Source organism: Papio anubis, chromosome 4 (assembly GCF_008728515.1).
Source record: "Papio anubis isolate 15944 chromosome 4, Panubis1.0, whole genome shotgun sequence".
Classification (NCBI taxonomy): Eukaryota; Metazoa; Chordata; class Mammalia; order Primates; family Cercopithecidae; genus Papio; species Papio anubis.
This window is the reverse complement of record NC_044979.1, coordinates 117,582,595-117,601,329: the sequence shown is the minus strand read 5'-3', so window position 1 is coordinate 117,601,329 and position 18,735 is coordinate 117,582,595. Positions and strand designations below refer to the sequence as shown.

Sequence of the window (18,735 nt, the reverse complement as noted above, 5' to 3'; positions counted from 1 at the left end):
TTAATGTTGCATTTCGTGTGTTGTTTTTCAGTTTTTATTGTAATTTCAAGTTGATGGAAAATTAGAAAAATATGTACAACATATACCTGTATCCTTTTCCTTGAGATTCACCATTTGTTGATTTCTGCCTCATTTGCCTTATCTGCATGTGTACAGGTGTGCACACGTCGGTGGGGGATGTTTTTGATGGGGAGGACAAGCCATTGGAGAGAAAATAAGTTGCAGGCCCTGTGACATACCACCCCTAAATACTTAAACATCTCATGAGAACAAGGGCATTCTCTACAAAACTCAGTACACTATCATAAGGAAAAGAAATCAATGTTAATTCAAGAATATCTATTCTGTAATGCACAGTTAAATTTTTAAAATCCCCCCAAATGCCTTCTATAGCTCTTTATATTTTTTAATCAGAAGTAGGTCAAAGTTCATGAATGCATTTTGTTGCTGTGTTTTTATATAGTCCCTGTAAAAATCTACAACACACTCCCAATGTTTGCCTTTTTTTTTTTTTTTCTAGACTTTTTTTTATGAGCTTAGGTTAGTTATTTTCTGAATGTTGTACATTCAGGAAATTGACTGACTGTTTCCTCATGATTAAATTCAGCTCACAGATGATTGGCAGCATATTCCATAGGCGATGGTGCTAAGTTTGGTAATTTGTGCTAAGTTTGGTAATTTGCTTGGGGAAAGAACCTCCAATCTCTCCATTTTCCCCTTTGAGAGATGACACTTGTGAGACCATCTTAGTATCTTCTTCCCCTACAAACTGTCACCCCGTGATTTTAAGGATCCATGGGTGATATAGGTACACAGAAGGCTACAAAATGGTGATTTGCTAATTCCACCATGAATTAGCTGGCATTCTTCAGTAAAGAACAGCTTCTGTCTCTCTCTATCTTACTCTTGCTCTCTTGTCTCTATGGTGCATAGCGTTTCTTAAAAATTCAATGTGTTTAGTTCACCTCCATTATTTTTCTTTTTGATGCACAAATTATTCCAGTGGGAGCTCCTCCAAGATGCTACCTGAGGTTTTTTTGACATGACATCATGATCCTCAAGTGCTTCTTAACTTTCTGGGACACCAGGGTGTCCTGGCTTATCCTGTGTTTGGCCGGCCCTTCCTTGGAACTGGCCACGTCCTCAGTGAGGCTTGGTTCATTGATGGGAAGTGAAATTAGAACACAAGAACTGCGCATCACATTTGCTCATTGCTATTGGGGCATCATTGATTTAACGTGTGTGTGTGTGTGTGCGTGTGTGTGTGTATAAAATGAGTTCCTGACAATGCTTAAATTCAAATCTAACACCCAGGGTTCCTTCTTACTTTCTCCCATTGTGTGTTCAGATCCCCATTCTCCTACAGTGAGAATTCCAGTTGCCAAAACATGAGAACTTGAGAGCCAGTTTCCAATGACCTAAATTCACTTTGCTGTATCCTACAGTATATATAAAATCGTTTTAGAGTTAAAGCACCTGTACCCTTAACAATCACAAACCTACCAGATAAAGTTCAATATTTCTTTCTAGATTTTTTGGTTTAGTTTTGACTTTACATTCTTACATGATATATTACAGTAAGAGCACATAGTCAAAAGTTAGTCGAATTAATTATTTTCTCTGTGGGGTTTTGCTATACATTTTAAATACAGCTAAGTTCACTTTTTTGCATGTACTTAATGCTAAGGCATACTTTTATCCTTTTGTTTTGTTTTTGTTTTTGTTTTTGAGACAGAGTCTCACTCTTGTTGCCCAGGCTGGAGAGCAATGGCGCGACCTTGGCCCACTGCAACCTCCACCTCCCGAGTTCAAGCGATTCTCCTGCCTCAGCCTCCCGGGTAGCTGAGATTAAAAGCATGCACCACCAGGCCCAGCTAATTTTTGTATTTTTAATAGAGACAGGGTTTCACCATGTTGGTCAGGCTGGCCTTGAAATCCTGACCTTGGGTGATCCACCCTCCTTGGCCTCCCAAAGTGCTGGGATTACAGGCGTGAGCCACGGTACCCAGCCCCATTTTTTAACATTAATTTATGTTTTGAATTTGTGAGACATTTTATTGTTCAAATGTCTAAAGCACATTTAAAGATGTATGTATTCAGAGCTAAATCTTTCAACAGCCTTATTCCTCTACCTTGTTCTCACCTAGTCCTTATAGGTAATGGTTTTCATTTGTTTCCTTTATTTTATTTCAGTAGTTTTGGGGGGACAGGTGGTTTTTGGTTACATGAATAAGTTCCTTAGTGGTGATTTGTTAGATTTTGGTGCCCGCATCACCCAAGCACTATACCCTGTACCCTATACATAGTCTTTTATCTCTTACCCCCACATCCTTACCCCTAAGTCCCCAAAGTCCTATTATATCATTCTTATGCCTTTGCATCCTCATAGCTTATCTCGCACTTATAAGTGAGAACATACAATGTTTGATTTTCCATTCCTGAGTTACTTCACTTAGAATAATGGTCTCCAACTCCATCTAGGCTTCTGCAAATGCCATTGTTTTGTTCCTTCTTATGTCTGAGTAGTATTCCATGGTGCACACATAGCATATTTTCTTTATCCTTGGTGGGCATTTAGGTTGGTCCTGTTGTACTAGTTTACATTCCCACAAGCAGTGTAAAAGTGTTCCCTTTTCACCACATACACACCAACATCTATTATTTTTTGATTTTTAAAAATTATGGCCATTCTTGCAGGAGTAAGACGGTATCTCATTGTGGTTTTAATTTGCGTTTCCCTATTACTTAGTGATGTAATGTATTTTTTCACATATTTTTTAGCCATTTATATATCTTCTTTTGAGAATCGTCTGTTCATGTCCTTGCCCACTTTTTGATGGGTTGTTTTTTCTTGCTGATTTGTTTGAGTTCCTTATAAATTCTGGGTATTAGTCCTTTGTCACATGCATAGTTTGCAGATTTTTTCTCCTACTCTGTTGGTTGTCTGCTTACTCTGCTGATTATTTCTTTTGCTTTGCGGAAGCTTTTTGGTTTAACTGGGTCCCATCTATTTATTTTTGTTTTCGTTGCATTTGCTTTTGGGTCTTGGTCGTGAATTATTTGCCTAAGCCAATGTCTAGAAGAGTTTTTCCGACGTTATCTTTTAGAATTTTTACAGCTTCAAGTCTTAGATGTACATCTTTGATCCAGCTTGAGTTGTTTTTTTACATAAAATGAGAGATGAGGATCCAGTTTTATTCTAATACATGTGGCTAGCCAATTATCCCAGCACCATTTGTTGAACAGGGTGTCCTTTCCTCACTTTATGTTTTTGTTTGTTTTGTCAAAAATCAATTGGCTTTAGGTATTTGGCCTTATTTTTCAGTTCTCCATTCTGTTCCATTGGTCTACATGCCTATTTCTATGCCACTGGCATGCTGTGTTGGTAACTATAGCCTTGTAGTATAGTTTGAAGTCTGGTAATGTGATGCCTCCAGATTTGTTCTTTCTGCTTAGTATTGCTTTGGCTATGTGATTCCATATGAATTTTAGGATTGTTTTGTCTAGTTCTGTGAAGAACGATGATTATAATTTTTTTTTGTTTTTTTGTTTTTTTGAGACTGGAGTTTCACTCTTGTTGCCCAGGCTGGAGTACAATAGCACGATCTTGGCTCACCACAACCTCCACCTCCTGGGTTCAAGCGATTCTCCTGCCTCAGCCTCCCGAGTAGCTGGGATTACAGTCATGCGCCACCACACCTGGCTAATTTTGTATTTTTAGTAGAAACGGGGTTTCTCCATGTTGGTCAGGCTGGTCTCGAACTCCCGACCTCAGGTGGTCCACTCGCCTCGGCGTCCCAAAGTGCTGGGATTACAGGCGTGAGCCATTGCGCCCTGCCTCGATTATTGTAATTTTATGGGAATTGTTTTTCTGATGTTTCTTTTTGGGAAAATAAGCCCATGCATACCCACATTATTTCCCCTTATTTCTTACACTCATTTGCATTGTGCTTTTCTTAGTTAAATTACATATTTAGAAATCACTTCATATGTATTTATTCATCAATATCTTTTTTTTTTTTAACTGCTGTGTGCTTCTCCATTGTATAGATGGACCATAGTTTATTCAGTCAGTCTCCTATGTATTCGCATGGAAGACTTGTGCATATACTGTATTAAATGTAGTGGGAAGAGTGTATCTTCAAGTTTAATTCCTAGGTAGGCTGTTCCTGGGTTGAACAGTAAATGCCTATGTGATTTTGGTAAGTATTGTCACATTCACCTCCAGCAGTGTCTGACGCTGCCTGTTTTCCCACTTCTTTGCCAAGATGTATTTTCAAGCTGTTGAGTTTTGCCAGTTATATAATTGAGAAATGTTCATTTTAATATGCATTTTATATGAATTAAGTTGGGTATTTTTTCATATATTTAAAACCATTATCTACTTTTTTTCTGCGAATTGTTCATATATGCCCATTTTTGTATTGAGTTTGTTTTTTCTTGATATTTAAGAGCTCTTTATATGTTAGACTATTTTTAAAATAATAATTTATCCACCATTTCTTGTAAGACTCTTAGATTTTGAGCCATAGTTCAAAATTTATTTCTTACGTCCAAATTATAAAAAAAGTCATTCATGTGTTCCTCAGTACTTGCGCAGTTTGTTTTGTTTTTTCTCTTTTATTTAGATATCTGATTTGCTAATATTTATTATTATTTTTTATAGCATGAGGTGCCCATATTTTTACAAAGGGCTAATGTCTAGTTGTCCCAACACCATTTATTAAAAAGTCTTGGGGCAATTTTTAAATAAATAGAGTATTAAATACTTTTGCTTCTAAACATAAAAAGTAGGCTAAACATAAAAAAAAAAATGTTAGGCTAAAACTCCACAGGTAATTGTGCCGTCCTTACCAGAATGGGTTCAGACTCTGGGTATACCGAAATTTCACAGGCTGGCTGACAAACTGGCGAGGAGCAGGAAGTGGGCTTGAATGGCAGCTAAAGAAACTGACTCAACCCTCTTCCATCCCCACTAGGGTCAGGGGGTGGCCTGTTCAGGGTGTCAGGGGGCACTTGGAACATAAGGGATGCTAGAAACACTGTTTTTCTTCCCAATTCTCTACCGTTCCTCAATTCATATCTGCATCCAGGAGCTTTGACTGGGTGGATTTAATCCAAATTTAAATGCTCCAAGGACAGGAAATGTCTAGAATTTGATGCTGTCTTTCAGTTCTTGCTCATCTCTAGTCCTTGTCCCCACCTATCTGCCTACTTTCTCTGCATTGAAAATGGAGAATGCTTTTCTGCAAACCTCAGGTTGTATTTTTAATTTATGTTTTCTCTTTTTAGATGTCAATGTAGGCTATTTATCCTTATTGGATGCTGATTATGACAGAAAACCTCCAAACAAATATTTAGCGAAGGCAGTGAACTATACGGTACATTTCCAGTGGATCCGATGCCTGTTTTGGGACAAGAGAGAGTGGAAATCTGAACGTTTCTCTCCACAACCAGGAACTTCTCCTGAAAAAGTGACCTGCAGGTATAGACACATTTGAGAAAGAATCTGAGATTTTTAGTAAATGACTGCCTTGTCTTCTGCGTTTGGCCCAACCCCCAGAGCCTTTCCTGAACCTTGTCCGTAAGAAGCTGGAGCACCCTTGGTTTGTACAACTCTCCAGCCTATGTCAGTTCTCTTGTAGCCAGGTCGTGTGTCAGCCTTGGTTCTCCCACTCTGTGGGCTCCCAAGGAGCAGGGGCTGCTCTATAGACTGTCTTCGTGTTCCTCCTTCCCGTGGTGACTGTCATGCAGGAGGTGTTTAGTAAGTGTTGAAGATGTGAGTCAGTGGATGAGTGGTAGATGAACCCATCCGTTTTCTTATCACAGAAGCGCCGACATCCATTGAGTATGCAGTTTGTAGTCAGGCAGGTGGGACCCTCAGCTCTCACCATGCCCCCATGTTGCCCTGAGGGTCCCTCATCTTCAGAGGACCCTCCACAGCCTGGTAGTGAAGGTGTGCTTTCTGAGGCAAGAAAAGTCTCTGCGCAAAGATGAGCAGCCTCCTTAGAAATTTATGGGTATATGAGTCATGTCACTAAATTAGAAATTATTTGTCATCTAGCTGACTAACAATTCTATGAGAGACTCAGTTCATTCTTTTTTGTTGCCCTTACCTTTTCATTAGGAGAGAGATAAACAATTATTAGGCATATTTAGAAATAGAAATAGTCATTTCTAAATAAGCCATAAGACACTATATTTTGTGATTTCCTGCTAGGAGGCAAATATATCCAGATCATACCATATCAGTGCAATTCATAACCGCTTATTGATTTTCTTATGTTTTCTTATGTTGCACTCTTAAATTTATCTAATACCATTTCTAGGAGTACATCCAAACGTACTGGTAATGGCCCAATATTTTGCTTCAATATTAAATTATTGATAAATGCATTAATGCAATCATTCATTCTACATTACATAACTACTCTCTGATAGGCACATTTTTGTGAGCCAAGGGTACAAAAGTGAATAACAGGCCAGGCATGGTGGCTCATGCCTGTAATCCCAGCACTTTGGGAGGCCGAGACGGGCGGATCACTTGAGGTTAGGAGTTTGAGACCAGCCTAGCCAGCACAGCGAAACCCCATCTCTACTAAAAATACAAAATTAGATGGGCACACACTGGCAATCCCATTTACTTGGGAGGCCGAGGCACAAGAATCACTTGAACCTGGGAGGCAGAGGTTGCAGTGAGCTGAAATCATGCCACTGCATTCCAGCCTGGGCAGCAGAGCGAGATTCCATCTCAAAAAAAAAAAAAAAAAATCAATAACACATAGGACCTGCTCACAAGATAATGAGGGTGAGATAGACTGTACTTTCAAAAAAGGAGACAGTGTTTACAGTAATTGTCAGGGTTGAATGTTTGTAATGCCAGGAACTGGCGCTTAGGCAGAGAAGTTGGCCAGAGCTTGACTAGTGGCACAGCTAGGCTGTGACTGGGACCCAAGAGCCTCAGGCTGCAGCCATGCTGTGGAGGGCTGTCATGAAGACCGCCATCTGCTCTGAACTCTTGTGTCTCAGGACAGCCTCCATGGGAGCCATGTATCCCAACACACAGATGTAAAGAACTCTGGCATAAAAGAAGAGTCCCTCATTTCTAACTTAGGTTTCAGGTGAATCTTTTAAACTGGGTCTTAGTCATAAAGTTATCATTATTGAACTCTTTCTTCCTTTTCACATTCCTTTAACCAACATGCCTTCGCACTGTCAACAGCTGCTCTCTCCACACATTCTGTATCCTCATCCGCATTTCCCTCCTAGCTACGATCGCCTCGCGGCATTTGGTCTCCTAAGGAGGAAGCTGAAGGCCAGTTTTGAAGTGAGTGACATTTCCAAGTTACAGAGGTAAGTTCCATTTCCTACATAAAGACTTCATAGACTTTATTTATTTTATGGTTCACTCAGGATGTCCACATATAATTCCAGGGGTACTTGAAATCCGTGTTACTTACTATCATTGTGTTTTTGAAATATGCGTGTTAGTGGATAATTGTCTTTAAATATTCTTTATAATTATCTTTAAATATTCTTATAGTTGAATATATACATATATATTTTGTCTCTCTATACTTAAATTCACTGATGAGAGATTCATAAACACAAGAAAGTCAACATACTTTTCATATTTTTAAGTTTAGTTTTAGTTCAGTGTGAATTTGGTCAATTATTATTGATAGAGTTGATATCTACAGTGACAATACTGCCTAAAGGGCTTGTCCTGGTTTATGTTTACTGTCATAGCCTAATTATTAATAGCTCCCTCTTTCTCTCTCTGGAGTATCTCATTTTAGATAATAAAATTTAAATGTACACTATTTTTATAGCCACTTTTATATGAAATGACTATATTTAGACTCAGATATGGGTAAAGTGAGTTTAAGCTGATATGGACAGGAGCCTTCCCTGTCTTATTTATCAGCGTCACCCTACATTTAATACAATGCTCAGAGTAAATATTTGCTGAATGACTATCTAGGGTAGAGTCTGCATTTTCTGGGGTGTTGAGTGTTAAATTTTCTTCTCATTATGTTCAAGTAATAAGAAACTCTCTTATTTCATCAATCATATTACTTTATAGACTAGTTGATGGATCAGATAATTAGTAAAAAAGACATTAATTGCTAATGCAACAGATGCTGGATACAGAAAAGGTCACTGACCATTCAGTGATCAGGGCTCAGAGGACAGCAGCCTCAACTGTGGTGTCTGGCATTGATATTGCTGGGGCTGGGGCAAACCATGAAGGAAGCAGCCCTGGAAGGTGTCCAGAGAGAGGCAACACCTGAAGTTCTACAGGGGCAGTAGCAAGTGGGATATCTGGCCAGAATCTTGAAGGTTTCAGAGTATTGTCCAGGTGGAAGGATGTGAGCACCCTGCAGAGCTCATGGGGCAGAGCTCTGAACAGGCTCTATCCTGGTGGGGAAAAAGAGGGCAAGTGAGAAACCAAGAACAGAGCCCAATCCTCAGATGGAATCAAAGAGCAGAATGGCAGGGGATGGGGCGGGCAACATCCCCATGTGGCATAGACCCTGGTGCCCATCCTCTGAGATCCCATCAGAAATCTGTAAGACTCCAGTTAGGTTAGAGTCCCAGCACAGCAGCTTGATATGAACATCATCCTACAGATCTGTGGGGGTTCAGTGATCTCTCCCCAGCCAGTGTTGGTGGCTGGGAACAGGTAGGTGGAGGCTGCAGGTAGGGAACAAGCAGCAGCATCCACAGGGGCAGTGGGAGGCACAGGCAGGGGCTCCAAAACATCACCAACATCTCCTAGCCTTGTTCTGCTAGCAGGAGAGGGAGAGAGGGAGAAACATAATGCCACTTGTATGTTTCAAGAATTGTGTGTATTTATATTGCTTAATCTTTACAATAGCAGTGAGATTCACATTGTTAGCCATAGTTCACAATGAAAGTTCCTCAGAGCCAGCATGGCACAGCCTCTTGGTACAGAGGCTGGTCCATTACAAGGTTTCTTTGACTCTGGAGTCCATGCTTGTGGGGTGCTGCTTGCTGGACCATGGGCCAGCTCCCTGCCTTCAAAGCCCTCCCAGTTCAGCTTCCAGCAAGTGTAAAAACGTATCAATGAAGCCCAGCAGGGACTTTTGTGTGTAAGGGGTTGGGGTGGCAGTCAGTCTTTTCCTATATGTTTATTTTCATGAGCAATTTTCTTTATATCTCTCCTTTCGTTTATAGCCACCCAGAAAACTTGCTTCCCAGTATTTTTATTATGGGTTCTCTGATTCTTTATGGATTGTTGGTTGCTAAAAGCAGACAAGTAGATCATCATGAAAAAAAGAAATCTGGTTACATCTTTCTGCAAGAAGCCCCCTTGCCAGGCCACCAGCTGTATGCGGTCGTCATTGACACTGGCTTCCGAGCTCCGGCCAGGTTGACCTCAAAGGTAGCTTGAGCATCTGGGGGTACTCTTTGATGGTGTCTAAGCAATGTCAGCATCAGAAGTGAGGATTTGGTGATTTGGCTTCCCTGTCTGTTACCTGTCACAGCAGGCCCATCTCATTGCTGAGGCAAGGCTTGCCTGCCCTTTCCAGGGCCCTCAGCCTGCACGTCTGTCAGGGTGAAGAGCAGACCCCTTCACCTTCTGCAGCTGTTCCAGTTCCTTCTTCTTCTGTCTCCACTGTGGAAAGCAGCCCGGGGAGATCTGTTCTGTCTCTGAGTGGATCTTTGAGACTCTGAGAATGAGACGTACTATTCTGAGCTTGGGGCAGAAAACGACAGTCCCAGAGAAGCTGGTGGAGGATGAAGGTGGGGTGGGAAGCAGGATGCGGTGGAGGAGGAGGAAATAGTCCAGCACTGGGCCCAGTGGAGCAGCGGTGCCGCGGTGAGCTGTGGAGGTGAGGTCTGCAGGGGCGGAAATGGAGCCTGGGCAGAGCCATGTGCAATTCGAAGTGCGTGCGACACAAATCCCTCAAAGAGAGGGAGGCTCCCTCTACCCTTGAAACTCACGTTCCCATTTCCCGAGGGAACCATGGTTACTTTATGGAATCCATAGGATTGGGGTGTGGATGAGAAAGAGTTAGATGGGAGGATGAATGAGATGGGGTGCCACAGTGTAGTAGGATAGATGGGGACACATTTTTAAAGCTTATGTGGTCCTTACCATAAACCCTTCATCTACCAAGTGTATATTTAAATTGTCTATCAGATAAACATACATGTATATATTCATGAGCAATGCATACACATAGGAATGTTCTTAACCTAACAAAGGAAGATTTAGTGGTGAAGCTTTAGATGGTTTCTAAGGGATGTCTGCTGTCAGCACTGCAATTTATCATTGTGCTAGAAATCCTAGTATAAACAATAAAGCAAGAAATAAAACAGGAATATAAGATTCCAAAAGGGAGAAAGAGATGGCTCTTTTTTTTTTTTTTTTTTTTTTTTTTGAGACAGAGTCTCGGTCTGTCACCCAGGCTGGAGTGCAGTGGCCAGATCTCAGCTCACTGCAAGCTCCGCCTCCCGGGTTCACGCCATTCTCCTGCCTCAGCCTCCCGAGTAGCTGGGACTACAGGCACCCGCCACCTTGCCCGGCTAGTTTTTTATATTTTTTAGTAGAGACGGGGTTTCACCGTGTTAGCCAGGATGGTCTCAATCTCCTGACCTCGTGATCCACCCGTCTCGGCCTCCGAAAGTGCTGGGATTACAGGCTTGAGCCACCGTTCCCGGCCAAGAGATGGTTCTTCACACAGGATGAGGTTGTCTACACAGCAAATGAAGAAGCATGTTCACGCTAATGATTAGCACTAATAGCATTTAAGAAACTTGCTGAATTTTTGATTGAGAAAAAATCATCAAAATAATCTCTATAAAACAGCAATGACTATTTATAACATGGAGTTGAAAACAAGAACCTCTTTGTCACAGTAAAAAATGGTGGGGTGCCTAGAAGTGAATTCATCAAACCCAACATACAAGACCATCATGAAAGAACTATCCCCAATATGCATAAGAGATCTAAATAAAGAGCTATGTTTATGGATGAGAAAGCCAATTTTCCTTTGTCATTTCTCCCAAATTAATCTATAACATTAATAATAATAGTGTGAATGAAATTCTGTTAATATACCCACTTTACAGATGAAAACCTAAGGCATAATGAGGTTAAATCCAATTAAATCTATTCATAATTCTAGGAAGGTGTTTTGTGGAACTTGGAAAACTGATCCTAAAATTCAGGTGGAAAAGAATACAAGAGAATTGCAATACCAGTCATGCCGACTCTCAAGAGAAGAACAGGACAGGGACTCCCTACCCAATATTCAGGCTTATTTTGAAACTGTAGTACCTGAGATCATGTCGTGACCTCAGGAGAGGTACTGAGGAGGGATTTCTGGGGGAGACTAGAGGTCTTACAAACCACAAGAAAGGGTGCACTGTTTAAAAAATATTTTGGAACAATAGCTGTCCTTGTAGAAAAAGGTACTATTGAATCTTTACATCATACACACAAAAAATAAACTCCAGAACATTAGAGACAGAAAGGTGAAAACACAAAGTTTAGAAACTAGTCAAAGAAAATATACACTTTGGAATAAGGAAGGATTTCAGAAACAGAAATATCTTTCTTAAATGAAAGTTTAATAAGTGATATTACATCAGAATTGTTCATTTCTGTGTGACAGAAGACAGCAGTGAGGAATGACAAGCCCAGCCAGATTGACGTGTGCCTCCCCGGGATACGCCCACAGGTGCATAGGTACCCTACTCTGGGTCTAGGCTGCTCTGGCATCTCCCTGCCAAGCCACAGGGAGGAAAATGGCGTACCCACCGTGGTGCTCTCCTGCTCTCATGAGAAAACAAATGCCCTCCCGAAACCTACTTGGGATCTGGCTTTTCTAGATCAAGAAGGTGAGGAAATGGCCAATTCTACCAGGCTCCACTTCAAGGCCCTCCTCTGCTCTCTCCAGGGAAGTCTGGGACTGGGCATGCCCTCTCATTCCCTGGCTCCAGGCTGTGGCACTCCACCATGCAGGTGGTTTTGTGGAAGGGTAAGACACTGGGAGAAAGTGCGAGGAAGCCCTGCCCAGCATTGCATGGCGTCTGCTGTGAAACAGCCTGAGTTCCCACCCCTGTTCTTTGTTTTGAGGTGTACATTGTTTTATGTGGCGACAACAGACTGTCAGAAACCAAGGAGCTCTCCTGTCCAGAGAAGCCCCTGTTTGAAAGGAATTCCAGACATACCTTTATCCTGAGGTATTCCAAAATATTTCACTGCTAGATTTGGGAAAGAGAGGCCAATCAGAATTAGTGTAGCCTTATCACAAATACAAAACAGACTACATAACATTGGTCTCTGATAGTGAGCATCAATTTATATACAAACAATTTTATGATGTATTTTTACAGTTTGTTTTTCTGAGTAGATTAAACAATAGGTTTATGCGAGGCAAGGGAGGAAGGAGGGTGGGGGAAGAAGACTTACTGATTTTACATATTAGTAAAGTTCATAATCAGTGTTTTCTATGACACTAAACCTTCTGACCTTAATTAGGTTTGTCCCCAGTTTGGAAGAGCCAGGACATGTGGTGTCACAAAGATGGCGGGGTTGGAGAAAGAGGGAGTTTAACAAGATAGGATGCAAGCACCTGGCGTTTTAGAAAATATGAAAGGACTGAACTAAATTATTTTTTCTCCTGGTAAATTTCATGCATGATATTTATTGGTTTGGAGTATTATGTCTTCATTAAGAGAGAAAAGGTTAACTTTAATCCACACCAGAGACAAATAGATGAACGAGATTTGTGTGACTTTGGTTTGGGAAAGCTGGTGGATATTGAAGGCCTGAGTGCAGGGTCACTGTGCGTGGTGGGATCTCCCATCCTCTGGCCGGGTTCCAGGGGGCTTCACATGTCACTCTGCATGTCAGTCACCTTTGACATGTCCCATCCCCCCTCTGTGGGCTATCAGTGCCTTGAGGGTGAGCACTGGGGCTGATGGGATGCCAGGACCACACTGTCACCCTCCCAGCTGATGAGACCCTGCTGTGTGTGCCTCCAGCGCTCCTGCCCAGCTGGGCCTGCTGAGGAAGATCCGCCTCTGGCACGACAGCCGTGGGCCTTCCCCAGGCTGGTTCATCAGCCACGTGATGGTGAAGGAGCTGCGCACAGGACAGGGCTGGTTCTTCCCTGCCCAGTGCTGGCTGTCTGCTGGCAGGCATGATGGTCGCGTGGAGCGGGAGCTCACCTGTCTGCAAGGGGGACTCGGCTTCCGGAAGGTAGGCCCCCTCCAGGTGGCCTCTCATGGCGCACCTGGCTGACCGGCAGAGCGTGGCACCTGGCTCTGCTTCGCTTGCCACAGTTGTGTCTTTCAACTCCTCTAAAGTATATTCCTCTTTTCTTAGTTAATTACCAATATATCAAAATATTAAATGATACATTCATTAAGTGGCCATCCAAGCATGAATTAATTACCCTTCACAATTATTAATTATTGCAGTAATGCTTCTCTGTAATTGTAATAAGAATGTAAATTTCTGGAATTTATGGTTCTGGTGGTCTGTGATGTCCAGAGGCCCGTTATTAAAGACTATTCAGTGCCCTGTGTGTGTCCCAAACAACCTAGATAACTATCAATAGAGTAATTACAGATATGGTACATTGTGATCATGGCCAGGATGGCAGGAGATGGCCAAAGTGACAAAATAACAGATAACCTCACAAACTAACCATAGAAGTTGTGGTTTTTGCATGTCCTTTCCATCTTTCCCTATATACAAACAAATTTCATACAATTGAGATAATAATTTTTTTTTTTTTTGAAACGGAGTCTCGCTCTGTTGCCAGGCTGGGGTACAGTGGCATGATCTCGACTCACTGCAACCTCTGCCTCCCAGGTTCAAGTGATTCTCCTGCCTCAGCCTCCCAAGTAGCTGGGACTACAGGCACATGCCACCATGCCCAGCTAATTTTTGTATTTTTAGTAGAGATGGGGTTTCACCATGTTGGCCAGGATGGTCTTGATCTCTTGACCTTGTGATCCTCCCGCCTTGGCCTCCCAAAGGCTGCGATTACAGGCGTGAGCCAACGTGCCCGGCCGCATTTTGCACTTTCTTATTCAACATTTTAGAGTAGGTCTCTTCATGAATTTTTAAAACATCATTTCAGGGCTGTATAATGGCCCACTGCGCATGACCATTTGCTGAAGACCTGTTGGGCATGTATAGCTTTCTTTCATTTATTATGGTAATGGACAACATTGTGGGAACTTTCATGTGTGACTCTCTGTTCCTGATGAGCACTTCCTGCAACTGGGTCTCAAACAGTGGTAAGAGCCAGTGAACTCAGACAGTCCCCAGTGTCGCTGGACCTTGTCAGGCCACTAGGCTTTCTTTCCAACCTGCCCTGTTGCCACCTGCCTTGATGAGAGGCCCAGGCTCAAGACCTTGGCATTTTCAGGCCTGAGATATTGCTAAGCTAGTAAGAAACATGATCACAAAGGATTTGAAAGAAGTTTTCAATCAGTCACAGCATGTGGAAATTCTTCAACATCTGAAACTGGGGCTTCCCCTTAGATGATTGTTTCCTCGTGAGAATGACTGTTTAGCTCGGGAACTGTAGTTAACAATGGGAGACATACATCGCTTATCCTTAAGCTATTGTGCTTGACAGCTTTTTGTGAGAAACGTAGGCTTATTAACTTAGTCACATATAAGCACTTGTGTGTGCTGCGAATCGAGCGTTGCTTGTTGGCTAATCCAGTTACATAAAGAAGATATATTCTTGATTTTTCTGGTATTTGTATCTGTGCTCTGCTCATATTCCATAAGAGCAGTTGCAGTTCTGTGTATAATTTTGTTTTTTCTAGAACAATGTTGAGCCCCAAGCATTATTGAAATTGAATTGGAACTTAAAATTCAGTGCGATTCCTAAGCAACTCATCTCCTGCTGTGTGCCAGACATTGTGGGCTACTGAGGACAGAGGTGGAGGAGACTCAGCCCCACTCTCAGTGCACTCAAAGTCCAGTTGAAATTAAGCATATTGCCCCGGAAAGTTCTGAGAGTGGCGGGGTTTTAAGAAGTCTTAGGAACATGCAGGAGAACCAAGGAGAGACTGATCAGAAGCTCTGGAGAGAAGGTCTCCGGAGGCTGGGCGTGAAGGCATTTGAGAGCCAGGCAGGTGAAGCCGGGAGAAGCATGTGCCAAAGCTCAGGAGGTGCCAGGGGAAGGCCAGGTGGGCCAGAGTCCAGCATGATGGGAGTGTGGCTGGAGCAAGGGGGCTGCCAAGGAGGCAGAAGGAGGAGCAGCTTCCAGAGGCCTAGAGTGAGGTGCTGTTCACCTACACCCACGGCCCACCTAGTACCCAGCTAACCAGCCAGGATAGCAGAGCCAGCGAGTATGGGGAGTGCAGTGCCATCTACCTGCACCACGGCCCACCTGATACACAGCTAAGCAGCTGGGATGGAAGAGCCGGAAAGCTCGCCGTCTCTGCTCAGAAGATCGCGGTTTAACAGTCAGGACTTTGCTTCATTGACAGAAATGCCCATGTCAGGGAACACTTCTCCTGCTTTCCGTTTCAGCTTTTCTATTGCAAGTTCACAGAGTACCTGGAGGATTTCCACATCTGGCTGTCGGTGTACAGCAGGCCCTCCTCCAGCCGCTACCTGCACACACCACGCCTCACCGTGTCTTTCACCCTGCTGTGCATCTACGCGTGTCTCACTGCCCTGGTCGCTGCTGGAGGGCAAGAGCAGGTGAGGGCCGTCGCTTTGCCTTACAGCAGCTTCCAGATCCCAGACTACACTGTGGCCCCTTTTTGCCTAAGAAATCAACAAAGCTCACAGTCCTCTGAGAAAAGTGTAAACCAGGGGAAGCAAGCCTGGCTGCCTGGGGACCAGAGAAGGAGCAGGAGGGCTCTGCCCGGTGTGGCACTGGGTGGGCCTGCACAGCCCTGACTCTGCTGGCTCGGTGGACAGCTGCTCTGTGGGAGCTCGTGCCCAGGCCCAGCAGCAGAACTTTTCCAGAGAGCCTGGCAGTCAGTTGTCTTTGAGAATGATCTTGAATTTTTTTTTTAAGTTGGCAATTCATTTAGATTTTGAACAAGTCCTCTGGACAAAAGAACGCAGAGCCATTCTGATGGCCACATTTTCCCTCAAGATGCCAGTTTGCACTGGCAACTCTGGTCAGATTGTTCCTCATGAGATGTAGTAAATTACTTCGAAATCAGTGTCGGCAGTTAAAATGGAGACCGTCCCTTTCCTGAGGAAAAACAACACAGCAGGACGTGGGCTGAGGGAAAACTGACTTGTTTACTATGACAACATCATGGCCATTCATGCACCTGGCCCACCGGGTTCACTGCTGGGTCGTGGTGCGCCTGGAGAATGTGGTGACAAGGTCCATTTCCGAGGAGGGGGCCAGCGACCCATCCATGTGACAGCCAGGCATAGTGGCTCCTTTATGACACCAGGTATCAGAGAGATCCAATAACAATTATGGATTGGTGAGATTGAAAAAATAACAATGCATAGAATTTGTAAAAAGAGGATAAACAAGTATCATCAAGTAGCAGGAAGGGAGCAGCTCTGTCCAGCTGGAAATAGACCAGGGCCTGTGGTGAGGAAACCTACGGTCAGTCTCTTCTTTGAGGCTGACATGTTGTCTGACATTGGGCCACTGACCACTTCTCTCTGTTCATTGGTACCTTGTGGGTGTTGATGCCTTGCTGGATCGTAGCCATGATTCAATCCATGGAGCACGTGCCTGGTAGAGAGTGGGTGCTTGGCAAGCATTTGTACAATCCGAAAGGATTTGTATAAGAAGAAACAAAATGATTGCGTGTGTTTTTTTTTCACTCCTGGGGTATGAGAAGCCTTGCTGGATTCCTTCTGCTTGTATCCATCATATCAGTTCTATATATAGATCTATTTTTTTCTTAGAACAATATTGAACATGATGCATTATTTAAATTGAATTGTGGCCAGGGTGGTAGCTCACGCCTGTAATCCCAGCACTTTGCGGGGCCGAGGCAAACAGATCACCTGAGGTCAGGAGTTTGAGAGCAGCCTGGCCAACATGGTGAAACCCTGTTTCTACTAAAAATACAAAAATTAGCTGGGCGTGGTGGTGCGTGCCTGTAATCCCAGCTCCTCGGAAGGCTGAGGCAGGAGAATCACTTAAACCTGGGAGGCAGAGGTGGCAGTGAGCCGAGATCTTGCCACTGCACTCCAGGCTGGGTGACAGAGCAAAACTTCATCTCAATCAATCAATCAATCAATTGAATTGTAACTTAAAATTCATAGTTCGTGAAGAGAGCACTTTTATTAAATATAATGTATGTATTCACATTACATATATTTGTAATTACACCATGACTGTTTTAAGTTGGACTCATATCAGGTTGATGTAACGGCTGCTGTTGGTTTGTTGCAACCCCAGTTGGATGTCAGCCCCACCCTTGGATCCTTCAGGGTGGGTCTCCTGTGTACCCTCCTGGCTTCTCCAGGGGCCCAGCTCTTGTCCCTGCTCTTCAGGCTCAGCAAGGTACCTGCGACTTGTCCTCATGGCCCTGTTCTCCTGAGCAGCCCCTTCATTGCTGGGGAACACACTTGGCGAACCACCTCTTTCCTTCTGCAGGAAGCCCCGGGGCCTGCCCGAGCAAAGCCACACTGCCCGCCTAGAGGAGAAGCACAGGCCGAGGCACCCCAGGGTAAATGTGTGTTAAAACTCTCAGAAACTCTCCGTGGAGCTGAGCCTTTTGCACCAATCTACTAAGTAGAAATTGTATCTTCTGCTTTCAGTTTGCACTGTGTTTATTACGAGTAATGTTGGGCATCATTTCATGTGTTTAAAAGTCATTTTATTTTCTGTGGTCTGTCCATTTTCTTTGCCCACATTTACATGAACCTTATAAAATCCTTTCTTTTCTGAGTGATATATAAATACTTTTCACCAGCTAAGTAAAGTAGGTCTTTGTCAGATGGATAGTGAATCCATTTTCTAGTTGCTAGTGCCATTTGTTTTGTTAATTAAACATTTTTCTCAAGCTACCATGTTTCCTTAAGGCAGCCTCGAGTGGGTGTGAGGGTTGCCCAAGCCAATACCAGGACTGAAGCATCAACAAAAGTCCTCGTTCTAGTCTTGTTCTCTCGGAAGTACTCATTCTGGCTGAGTCAGGAAGGAAGAGTATTTGCTGAAGAAAGAAGTATCCCTGCTAATCATTAAACATATCCCTGTCTAAATGTATGATCCCAAAACATCACACATTGGACTTTTATTTTTTTGAATCAGTTCCTAATTCCTGCCGAAGGATACCAGACGCACAGGAGCCATGCAAGGTAAATCAACCATTACACGCAGCAGCTAATCCTCTAGCATGAAATGCGAGCAATTAGATTTCTCTGGCGTCCTCCCTTGGCTATGGTCTGGCCATGGATGGGTCAGGCCCAAGGTGAGATGGACACAAGGAAAGATCGATGCAAGACCTGCTGTGCTGGCTGGGGGCCGTCCTCCCTAGAGGGAGGTCTGTTTCCCAGGACACATGCCACAGCAGCCCGGCTGTCCAGGTGGGTCAAAGAGAAGGGGTCTCAGCAAAGGCCTGAAACAGGAAGGAAGCGCAGCCCAGCAGAATTCGGAAAGCCCCGTGTGTCTACTCAGTAAATACCGGCAGGACCGTGGGAGAGACACTGTGGAACAGCAAGGCTCGGGGTGATTGCTCTGTGAGCTTCTCCACCTCCTTGTGAGGAGGGGGCTCAGAGAAGCTGCCCCAGTGCTG

At 43.5% G+C, this 18,735-nt stretch overlaps 1 protein-coding gene across 1 annotated transcript in view; it reads left to right on the top strand.

Moving 5' to 3' along the window:
* PKD1L1 (polycystin 1 like 1, transient receptor potential channel interacting) overlaps positions 1–18,735 on the top strand; it is a 216,094-nt gene that overhangs the window by 133,158 nt on the left and 64,201 nt on the right. The window contains 9 exon segments of the mRNA XM_031665407.1: positions 5,293–5,485; positions 7,270–7,353; positions 9,202–9,409; positions 12,113–12,219; positions 13,024–13,240; positions 15,542–15,721; positions 17,400–17,504; positions 17,598–17,670; positions 18,252–18,298. Of these exon segments, the coding sequence (XP_031521267.1) occupies positions 5,293–5,485; positions 7,270–7,353; positions 9,202–9,409; positions 12,113–12,219; positions 13,024–13,240; positions 15,542–15,721; positions 17,400–17,504; positions 17,598–17,670; positions 18,252–18,298 (1,214 nt within the window).